Consider the following 12,148-nt stretch of genomic DNA (forward strand, 5'->3'; position numbering starts at 1 on the left):
CAGGACAGGGACCTCATCCAACTATGCACTCCCCAGGGTGAGCATAACGTCTTATACAGGGTACTATTAAGTGCTCGTAAAATTAAATTAACTATAATTTTTGCCTTATTATCCTCATATACTTTATTTCACTTTATTTTTCCTCACCACTTCCTATCCCACTTTGTTTCATTTTAAATGCTTAGCCATGATTCTATGTAGCTTAAAAAAAACCCTATAATTATAAGAAGTTTTGTTGTTTTATATTACCTTCTATTCCTTCTCTCTACTTACTGATACGGGACTCGATTCCACAACGAATATGTCCCTACGGAGAGCAACTTCACATTTTTGTTCATAATAGCACGAGGCTACTGTCATCTTTTTTTTTTTTTACCTTGAAGTCTCAAGTCACATATAAATGAACATATTTAGCTTAAGGCTAGGAAGAAACCATTCATGGCACCTACACAATTACACAGTTGGTGAAATGTACTCTTTCCTGAATAAACCTCAGCAGGTTGAAGCATTTGAAAAATTACTTTTTGTTATTTTATGCACTTGAGGACTAAATCTAGGGTGTGAAATGGTTTCAAGAGCTGGACTCTAATTAATTGGCAGTGTTGTTCAGAGGGAGGCAGAAAACGTTTGAGCCTCATCAGACTCCAGCTTGGATTACTTAGTGATGACTATTATTTTCCAAGAAGGGATGCCCATTTCTTAATTTTGATTTTAAAATTCAAATACTGAAATTAATTACGGAGCTTTAAAATTCAGGTGCAACACAGGTATCAGATAACTCGCCAGTTTCCACTTACAAGGTTTAACTTAACCAGGACTTAAGAATTCAGACACACACAAAAAAACCCTATTAATATTTAATTGCTGATTAGATTTTCAGATGTTTCCTAAAAAGGGAACTAAAACCAATTAGATTGGCAGCATTAATTCACTCAGCACAGATTTATGGATGATCTAATACATACTAGGCACTGTTCTTGCCACTGGGAATAGAGAGACAGACAAGACACACAAGGTCCCTGCTCTTATGGAGCTTTTGTTCATGTGGCAGGAGACAGAAAATAAAAAAAAAAAAAAATACGTACTCACAAATACAAAACCCAAAAAGAAAAATACCAGATAGAGCAGTAAGAAGAGGGGAGTAATTGGGGCGCCTGGGTGGCGCAGTCGGTTAAGCGTCCGACTTCAGCCAGGTCACGATCTCGCGGTCCGTGAGTTCGAGCCCCGCGTCAGGCTCTGGGCTGATGGCTCGGAGCCTGGAGCCTGTTTCCGATTCTGTGTCTCCCTCTCTCTCTGCCCCTCCCCCATTCATGCTCTGTCTCTCTCTGTCCCAAAAATAAATAAACGTTGAAAAAAAAAATTTAAAAAAAAAAAGAAGAGGGGAGTAAGAGAAGCTGCTTTGGGCTAGGTGATCAGGAAAAGCCTCTCTGAGCAGGTGACCACTAAGCTGGGCTCTGAATGGCAAGAAGGTGGCCACTCTTTTTTTTTTTTTTTTAAATCCAAGTTAGTTAACATATAGTGTAATTATGGTTTCAGGAGTAGAATTTAATGATTCATCACCTACATATTATACCCAGTGCTCATCCCAACAAGTGCCCTCCTTAGTACCCATTACCCATTTAGCCCATCCCCCCACCCAAGAAGGAGCCACTCTTAAGATAATTAGGGCAGGAACATTCCAGACATAGGAAATAGTGAGAGTAAAAGGCCTCAGGTAGCATGGTGGCTAAGGGCAAAAGTGGCTGGAGAGGTGAGCTGGGCCAGATCATGTAGGAATTCATAGACTATGGTATGGAAGTCTGGATCTTGATTCAATGTACATTTTTAAAGCTTTTTATTTTGCAAGAATTTTAGGCTTAGACTGTAAATAGAACAGAGTTCCTGTATACCCTTTTCAGCTTCTCCTAACATTAGTATCTTACATAATCATGGTACAATTTTCAAAACTAGGAAATTAACATTGGTAGAGTACTATCAACTAAACCACAACTTTATTTGAATTTTACTAGTTTTCCCATGAATGTCCTTTTTCTTCTAGGATCTAATCCAGGATCTGACCTTGAACTGAGTTATCGAGATTCCATCTCCTTCAATCTGTGACAGTTCCTCAGCCTTTCTTGTCTTTCATGACCTTCATGCCCTTTAAGAGTACTGGTTAGATATTTTGTAGAATGTATCTCAACGTGGATTTGTCTTATTTCTCACAATTAGACTGGGGTTACAGATTTTGGTGAAGGAAACCACACAGGTGGAGTGGCCTTCTTAGTGCATGATACCAGGGCTACATGATACTAACAACACACTGTCACTACTAGTATCAATCTGGATCACTTGATTCAGGTGGTGTCTACTGGGTTTCTCCACTGTAAAATTATGATTTCTTTCTTTTGTAATTATTAAAAATCTTGGAAGGAAATACATGACACTGTGAAAATACCCAGTTTCTCCTCAAACTTTCGCCCATTAATTGTGCCACCTTTCAGTGAACTTTGCCTGCCACAATTCTTACTGTGGTATTTGCCTAATGATGATTTTGTGGTTCCCTCATTCCTTCTGTATTTATTAACTGAAACTATTTTATAAGGAAGAGCTGTTTCTTCTCCCCTGTTTGTCTATTTCCACACTGACTTAATGGATATTTACTTTACTTTACTTTATTGGTTATAATCCAGAACTACTGTTATTTATTTTGCTATTCAAATTGTCCCAGCTTAGACCATTGGGAGCTCTTTGACTGTGGTATAGACAATGGGCTGGAGAGGGCAAGGAGATCATTTAGGAAGCTGAAGCAAATCAAGTAGGACAGTGATAGACGGTGATGGCATGAACTAAGATAGTGAGAGGATGGAGACTAAGATGGAGAGAGGAAGGAGACTGAATGCTATTCAGGCAACAAAATGAACCAGCATTTAAGACTAACTGGATGTGGGATAGAGAAACGATGGGGGATGTATGTCCTGTGTCTTGATTTACTCAGAACTCAAGACTATGAAGCTATAGCCCAGAAGTCTTAACTTAGTAAACAGTAACATAGAAAATTTATCAAATTCTGCCTCTAAGTCCTAGGATTTTGTACTTTCCCCCAAAGAGTCTTAATTAAAGACTAATGAAGGAAAATCATCAGTTGTTACTTTGTGATTATTGGAAAGAGGTCTAGCAGCAGTCAGAAACAGAAAAGCTTCCCATGTTCTAGTCTCAGAAATATAGAAATTATACTGTTAAATCATCTACGAATGGACATTTTAAAACATATTAACACATAACTTGATATTTAGCATTTCAGAGATAACTCTGAGTAATACCTTTAAGGCAGAATCCTATTTCCCAATAATCCAATACCCAACATAAAAAATGCTCATGAAGAAGCGCTATTGTCAAAATATAGTCAAGGAATTACCTATATGTGCTTTCTCTCTCCATTTTAAGAGGAACAAACCTGGATATAAGAGAGCCAGGGCAATCAAATAAAAACAACACCAATTTTTTTTAAAACCCAAACATAAAACTGAGAAAACTTTTTTATAATTAGGAAAATAAATGATATGTACTTACTCATGGGAGACCCAATATAAAGTTCTTGTTCTAGTTATTTGCATTGAATGATATACAACCTATGTAAAGAATTTCTGATAAAATTATTAGAGACCCTCCTTCCCACCAATTAAAGACCAAAGACAGCACTCCTCAATAGTAATTTCCTTGTCTTACTTCCTAAACATATGAAATGATGTATTAAGGCAAAATATCCTATTTCTCACTGTTTATCTGATCAATATGTATACTTAGGGCATACTTACAACATATTCTCTTTTGATAGAGTACAATTGCTTTAGACAAGTCCAAACAGGTTCTCTGAATCGAGTGAAACAGCTATAATAAAAACACAAACAAAATGTTAAAAAAAAAACCAGACAGCAGTGAAATAAAAATTATTATACTGAACATAACTATAGTGTTTGATTTGCTCACTAAACATAAGATTGCAAGCCTAAGTATGCTTGGTGTTATGTGGTAAACTATGCAGGAACTGTGACGAGAGTCTTTAAAAATATGCTCACATTATTCTATATTTATTGGAATCCATCATCTTTGTGATCTTAATTAAGATCTCCAGAACAATAATTTCCTCCAGACTACTGAAATAATAGCTGAAAAACAGAAATCCTAAACGAAGGCACCAATTAGAGGACTCGGTAAACCAGAGACCCAATATTCATTCATAAGTTAATTTATTTCTTCTCCCACTTGATGTCTTTTTTTCAAATGTGGATCCCTCAATTAAGCATCATATTTAAAACACAACATTAGTTTATTTTGTGATCCTAATGTATTTTATGGCATGCTTAAACAACTCTATAAAAAGCCAACAAAAATCAACCAGCTGAATATTTAATTTAGAAGACATCTGGTAAAACGGAGTTTAGCTAGTAGCCCTGATCATTCATTTTCCCAATGATTTCATAAGATATACAGATAATTTGAAATCTAATGTAATGCCAAGGCCGTATCAGAGGAAGTTAATGGAAAAGCAGGTGGGTGATACTGAGAAGAATCTAACTAGATTTTAACCAACAGTGGTCCTGGTCTTTGCTTCAGAAACCCAAACAAGCTCAAGAGAAAATCAAACAGATACTTCACACTGTCTCTACCCTCTGTCTACCAACTCAGAGACCAGGGCTGGTATCAGTCGGAAAACCTAGCAAATATTCTGTCTCTGAAGAGCCACCTAAATGAGCCAGAGCAAAACTTTTCCCCCTCTCTTTGATCTTATTGGCCATGGTGATGTAATAGTTATGTGTTGGTATTATGAAGTACTTCACTGTTTGAGTTAAAACAGAGGATGTGAGGGGCGCATGGGTGGCTTGGTCGGTTGAGCGTCCGACTTCGGCTCGGGTCACGATCTCGCGGTCGGTGGGTTCAAGCCCCGCGTCGGGGTATGTGCTGACAGCTCAGAGCCTGGAGCCTGTTTCAGATTCTGTGTCTCCCTCTCTCTGTGACCCTCCCCCGTTCATGCTCTGTCTCTCTCTGTCTCAAAAATAAATAAACATTAAAAAAAAATTTGAAAAAAAAACAAAAAAAAACAGAGGATGTGTGTCATAATAAACATGACCAATTATCTAATAAAAAGAGATGCATGCATATATACTTAAAAGATTAAAAAACATTCCTGAAATGCTTAACATGATAAAACCTGGTCATGAAGAATATAAATTTTGCTATATCTTATTTCATTACACTGTATCCTCTATTTAGAAAAGAGCGAGAGGGAAAAGAAAAACCTTTATCATAAAAGAAAACAGAGAATCAGCAGTCTGAATCTCTTCCTTAACAAATGCTTGATATCAGGATTCTGGGTCACAAACCACCAACACATAGTAATTCCCGAATATAGGACCAAGAAGTTCAAAAAGTATGTTCTGATGTCACTGTTCATTTTTTTTAAAAAACTGAGGTGTAAATTAAATGCAACTGGGGCACCTGGATGGCTCAGTCAGTTGAGTGTTTGACTCGATTTTGGCTCAGGTCACGGACCTCACGGTTCATGAGATGGGGCCCCACGTCAGGCTCTGTGCTAACAGCATGGAGCCTGCTTGGGGTTCTCTTTCTCCCTGTCTCTCTGCCCCTCCCCCCGTCATGCCCTCGCTTGCTCACTTCTTCCAAAATAAATAAACTTAAAAAAAATAAGTGCAATAAAATGCGCACCTCTGGAATGTCCACTTCTGCAGGCCTACACTCTTCTCACCACATCCAAACTAAGAAACCAAAGACCATCTACTATGTTGTGGCACTCACTAAAAGACCTGCCATCACAGGTTACTTTTGTCTGTTCTTAAGAGCTGTTTTTGAGAAAATATTTCATTAACAGCTAATTCTTGACACATATTTAAACTTAGTGCAACATTTCTATCTATATTAACTTCCCAACAGATTATAGTAGAATCTGACCATTATTATAACTTGGCAATAAACTTTTCTTATGCTGGCAGAATAAAAGTTCTTGTTTCATAAACTAGTGTTCTATGGATAACTTAGGGTAAGAACACATCAAAATGGTTTCCACATCATTTACATATGTTTTATTGATGGAATCCATGCTCTCTACAAACATCAATACTAGTTTGAACATTTTTGCAACAAACACCTCTATTGTGTAACATTATTAGTCTCAACTAAGTACTGTGGATGTTATGTGCCTCGGACAGCAGCTATTTTGATTTAAGTACAGTTGGTTCAGCAAAAATGCTGCCAGGGGCGAATAAGCATAAAAATAAAATTACAATATTGTGTTTAATGAACTAATAATTACATATTGAATTCCTTTTTGAATAATACTTGTATTTACTGGGTTGTTAAAAAGAAAAATAATAAAGGTACAAGACGTGAAAAGCATATGCAATTTATAATCATTTCAATTATATGCAGAATACTAAAATCAGAACAGATGCCTCCTGGTTCTACTTTTCTCCACTGTTAGCAATCTCCATTAGAACATTCCCATCAAACCTAGCTTCAATTTGAACAATTCCAGAGACAGGGGAAAGGGCTGGGAACTGATATTTATTGCATTAACACGCACACTGATTCAGTTAGTATTTACTGAATGTGTATAGTGTGTCTGGCTGAGGATACTATGGTGAATAAGGCTGACATGGAATTTGATCTGTTAGTGGAAGTAAGGCAGACAAATGCATAAACATTTGGGATATTTTCATGAAAGATACATACTATGAACAGGGGCCCTGGGTCTGGTTCTCCCCTCAGAGGCACAGAATGAATTATCCTTCTCCCACATGACAGACCTTTCTATACAATCAAGAACTAATATAGGTCCCCTTAAGCCTCTCTGTTCCAGTATAACCTTTCGAAATCCTGGGCTTTTTACTCTAGTCCTGTTAAATGTGCAGTTCATTATCTTTAGCTTATATGCTTGTTTGTTTGTTTGTTGAGAGAGGGGGTGGGGGAGAGGGGCAAAGGGAAAGGAGGAGAGAGGGAGAGAGAGGATCTTAAGCAGAGCTTAAGCTCCCACTGTGTGTGGAGCCCAAAGCGGGGGTCGATCCCATGACCCTGGGATCATGACCCGAGCAGAAATCAAGAGTTGGATGTTCAACGAATTGAGACCCCAGGCACTCCCTAGCTTTGATGTTAAATTTAGAGATCATTTTGAATTCTTAGCAGGTCGTGTACTGTTCCTCACAGAAGTGATAAGTAGGCTTTTTAAATTTTAATCTAAACTATTGGCAGAATGTCTAGCAAGATAGGGAGTTAGTGGGCCTTCTACTAGTTATATTAGTATTTGGGAGTCAACCAGATAGGAATTCAACTTACTGTATTTTTAACTAATCTAACTAAATATCTGCTTAGTTCATTCATTCAAGAATTTTATTAGACTCTACTGGGATCTTGTGCTATCATCTTTTCCCTTTTTTAGAATGTAAGTATTTGCCTGACCCTAGTGTAATACCATGTGCAGTGGGTTTCTGATTCCATTAACTTTTTTCAACAAGCATTTATTGAGAATTTACCACTTGCTATGCAATCCAGCCACAAACTTGAAAAACAAATTAACTGAAGCATACTAGTGGTTACACAAGAATTTGTAGGTTTTTAAAAAATATGCTGGGATTAGGGTACATGGGTGGCTCAGTTGGGTGAGCACCCGATTCTTGATTTTAGCTCAGGTCACGATTCCAGGGTCGTGGGATCGAGTCCTACGTCGGGCTCCGTGCTGAGTGTGGAGCCTACAGCCTACTTAAGATTCTTTCTCTTTCTCTCAAATAAAAAACTATATATATATATTCTGGAATTGAATTTACCTCATCCTAGATTTTCCTCAAGAACTAGTTTGCAATATGTTTTCAGATACAAAGCTCACCTAGGCTTGCCCAGGTGACCAGCTCACCTCTAGCTTGGCATCCAGGTCTGCATCAGAGGCAACAACATGCTCATCTTCTTTCTTCCCTGTGGCTTTAATAAAGGCTTGCTTCGTTTCCCAATACTTCTGCTGCATCTTATTTACTACAGACTTATCTTGAGTATATCGATCCTGTAAGTCCCAGGGATAACTGCTAAAAAAACATTTAAAGAGGTATCTTATTCACGACTTTCATAAATATTAAGCTATTTTAGTGTGAACAAATCTATCTAACCATTATATAATAACATTAACAAACATACAGATACTTTCTTATGTGGTTATTACACCAAAAAAGTCAACCAACTCTTACTGTGAAACCTTAAAAGTTAGTGAGGAAATCCTAAGGGGCTTTTGCAGGAAATTGAGAAGCTAAACCTTGAAGAGTTTAGCTACCAGCAGGTTGGACATACTCCTTTTCCAAGTGGAGAAAGTAAGGCCAAACTAGGCAGGGTGCCTGGTTCAAGCAGCCCAGGGAGTTATAGAGATAAGGCCAGACACCAATGTTCTCTCCACTCTAGCATTAGAGCCGACAGTGAAGTGATGGCAGAAAAGTAGAGATAAGGGGCTGAAAAATAGCACATTTAAAATGTGTCCTAGAGGTACCTAAAACAGTCAAACTCATAGAATCAGAAAGGAAAACAGTGGTTACCAAGAGGCTGGATGGGGTGAGAGGGAAATAGGAAACCATTACTGAAGGGGTGCAAGGTTTCAATTATGCAAGATGAGTAAATTCTAGATGTCTTGCTGTACAACACTGTACCTATACTTAACTGTATTGTACACTTAAAAAGTTGTTAAAAGGGCACATCTCATGTTAAGTAGTCTTACCACAGTGAAATGAAATTAAAAAAATAAAAAACAATTAAAAAAATCTTTACCGATTTCTGATACTAAAAATTTAAATTTTTTTAAATGTTTACTTATCTTTGAGAAAGACAGAGAGAGAAAGAGAGACAGAGAGAGAGCAGAGAAGGGGCAGAGAGAGTGAGAGAGACACAGAATCTGAAGCAGGCTCTGAGCTGTGAGCACAAAGCCCAACGTGGGGCTCAAACTCATGAGCCGTGAGATCATGACCTGAGCCGAAGTGGGATGCTTAACTGACTGAGCCAACCAGGTGCCCCTGATATTAAAACTTTAAATTCTTAAACATAAATGTTTAAAATACAGATAGGAAAAAAAAATTCTTTCAGGAAGGACACAGTATATGTAAAAAAGAAATTAGAAAAAGAATTGAGATGAAATCAAATTCTGTAAAAGACCAGAGCACCTCAAATATTGACAGAAATGTTGCCATAGTGTTCTATATCTCCCCATGTTGTCTACACCCTCCTCCTGTCTAGAGTTCCTAGTGCACAGGTCCACACAGGATCCCTTGTTTCTCCTCTCTGCAGACATGTACCTTTTTCCACTGCATGCTATCACTACTCCAAAGGTGCCAGACCTGAGTCCTAAAGCATAAGTTGCTTTACATTACTACATAAAAATACCTATACCTTGAAACTTGGTGATTTCTACTCTCCTTCCAGATGGAATTTACAATTTTCCACACACAAATTTATTCTTAAAAAGTCAAAAGGGGTTTCAGATAACTTCTTTACAAAGGTTATCATTAGAGGAGTAGGATTTGGGGGACCTTCATGGTTTCTGCCTTATTTAAAAGTTTCTTTTTATATGTATAGACTTGTTGAACCACTATGCTCTACACCTGAAACTAATTAACACTGTGTGTCAACTATACTTGAATTAAAAATTGTTTTACTATGAGCTCACATCAGAGAAAACAAGTGGAAAAGTATATAACTTTTATGTAAAAGAGAAAATCTATCTCTATAAATATGTGCTTTAAAAGATTGGAAGGGGGTACCGGGTGGCTCAGTCAGTTAAGCATCTGACTTTGGTTCAGGTAATGATCTCACAGTCTGTGACTTCGAGCCCCGAGTCAGGCTCTGTGCTGACAGCTTAGAGCCTGGAGCCTGCTTCAGATTCGGTGTCTCCCTCTCTCTCTGCTCCTCCCTGGCTCGCACTCTCTTTCTCTCTCTCAAAACTAAACATTAAAAAAAAAAAAAACATTAAAAGACTGGAAGGATATACCCTCCAAAACTATTTTGGGGAAACAGAATTTTTAGGAGTGGGGAATAGGGTGGACTTCTTTGTACTGTACCTTTTATTTACTTACTTATGTACTTATTTATTTATTGTGAAAGGTCATGGATTAAAAAAAATTTCCATTTTGAAAAAAAGACAAAGACAAAGGGACTTCAGAGATCTAATGAACACCCCTCACCTCTGTCATTTAACAAATGAGGTATCTTAGGTTTCAAAAGCTTACGAATTCTGCCCAAAGTCACACAGGATTAAAATCCAGGCCAGGGCTCATTTCAATGTTTTCTGCAGCCACTGCATTTCAGCAGCAAGCAATGCGGTGGCAGAGTTAGAGGGAAAAAGACTTTGGGGAAGTGCCCACTTCTTAGGGCTCTCCTGTCTCTCTTAGGTGCATGACTACCTACTTCCCTAGTCTGCTGCCAGGGTATGACAGCCAGTATGAGGGTCACAGGATGGAGCCACCCCTTTGTCTTAACGAAGCAAGATGGAACAATTAAGAAAACAGTCTGACAACTCTTGGTTACAAAGCTGGCAAATGGTGATACTCAGGGAAACTAAATCCCTTAGCCATTTATTAATTATCCTTTAAAACTTGTTACATTTTAAGACATGCAAAAATTCTTTTAAGGTTTGACATTTGATACTACAGAGGCCTTGGGCCTGATTACTTCTTTACTGAGACAGGAAGGATTAAAAAGTATATTCCTAAAAAATAATAATAAAATTAAAAAATTAAAAGTATATTTATAATTAATTGTACACTTGAAACATGAAAATACACATCACAATTTTTCATGCTACAAATTCAAGAGATGAAACATGACAAAGATCTACCTGCCTGGTCGGTCATGAGTTCAAAATGGTTCAGAAACACTGCTTGTAGCAGATCTGGAATTTCTAAGACGTTTGATATGCTGCTGAGATGTGTTATAGGCATGTAAGTGACAGTGCTAACATTGCCATGATTACATTTGACTCAGCATCATCATCTTCTAACCATATTTACCTCCTAAGTGTTCATGAAGGTTGAAGTCATGACTATAAATTAATGAGTCTGGGTTCGTGTTCACTCATTATTTTATAGCTGCCCTATATCAAGTTTCCTGATAACACTAATAACCTATAAATAAAATAGTGCTAAAAAAAGTATCAACTTATTACATTTGAAAAACTGGTAGTAAGAAAAGCCATTAGATTCTCAAAAGAAAAGTTATATGTAAATTAATTTCTTAAGAGAATATACATTACATAAGAACTTATAATATTTTTGGTTATTTGGTTTCCATATTTATTTAGAAAAGATATTTAAACTTGACTAAACTCCATATTGGACAACGGCTAACATTATTTACTGCTAATGTGACTCCTGATTTTTCTTTTTCTTTTTATACAGATTCCTTTCTATCTACCTATTTACTTATATTTTTTTAGTTTTTGTTCTTTGAGAGAGAGTGAGCAGGGGAGAAGGGCAGAGGGAGAGAGAGAGAATCTTAAGTAGGCTCCATGCTTAGCATGGAGCCTGATTTAGGGCTTGATCCCACAACCGTGGAATCCTGACCTGAGCCAAAATCAAGAGTCAGATGCTCAACCAACTGAGCCACCCAGGCGCCCCTAAATCATGATTTTTCTATGCAACACAGATTTACTGAGCATATACAATGTGCTTTATTCTTTCATTAGTCTCTCCCAATTCAGAAAAGACAACAAATTACTTACCATTTGTGTCCTGACATGTTTTCTTCTTCTTCTTTTTTCTACTGTTGATGATTTGGGGAGAAGGGGCAGGGAAAAAGCATGAGAGGATAAGTTATATTATAACCTGAAATAAAACAAATGTTTAACAGTTAACACTATAATTATATGTTAATCTGACACACATAAAATTTTCCAATCCTAAACCATTTATAATTGTATTTTAGGGGCCAAACACTATTACTCAGTAACATTGTACACTGGTGTTGAGAATAGTTTAACGCTGGAAGAAATATCCCAGATGAAGTATAAGCAGCAAAAAGGCAGATTGCATGAGAAAAGCAGGTTGCAAATGACAATATAAAATATGAGACCACAAAATACAAAATAACTGAAGTATACAAATATTATATAGTAAAGGTACAAAAAATGGCTAAT

At 37.2% G+C, this 12,148-nt stretch overlaps 1 protein-coding gene across 2 annotated transcripts in view; it reads right to left on the bottom strand.

The window, feature by feature from the left end:
* The window catches only part of ICA1 (islet cell autoantigen 1), a 129,022-nt gene extending 117,189 nt beyond the window's left edge, over nt 1–11,833 (bottom strand). Inside the window, exons 1-3 of one of the 2 annotated variants that reach the window (XM_047097079.1) lie at nt 11,735–11,833; nt 7,901–8,066; nt 3,798–3,870 (exon numbers count right to left, since the gene is read on the bottom strand). In XM_047097079.1, coding sequence (XP_046953035.1) covers nt 3,798–3,870; nt 7,901–8,066; nt 11,735–11,751 — 256 coding nt within the window. In that variant the 5' untranslated portion in view covers nt 11,752–11,833. The remainder of the gene's footprint in view (nt 1–3,797; nt 3,871–7,900; nt 8,067–11,734) is intronic. The other variant, XM_047097078.1, reaches the window with a different exon arrangement.
* Between the last annotated feature and the right edge of the window lie 315 nt (nt 11,834–12,148).

This window comes from Lynx rufus, unplaced genomic scaffold (assembly GCF_022079265.1).
Source record: "Lynx rufus isolate CCGP_SWC_20201006 ecotype Redwood Valley unplaced genomic scaffold, mLynRuf1.p SCAF_4, whole genome shotgun sequence".
Classification (NCBI taxonomy): domain Eukaryota; kingdom Metazoa; phylum Chordata; class Mammalia; order Carnivora; family Felidae; genus Lynx; species Lynx rufus.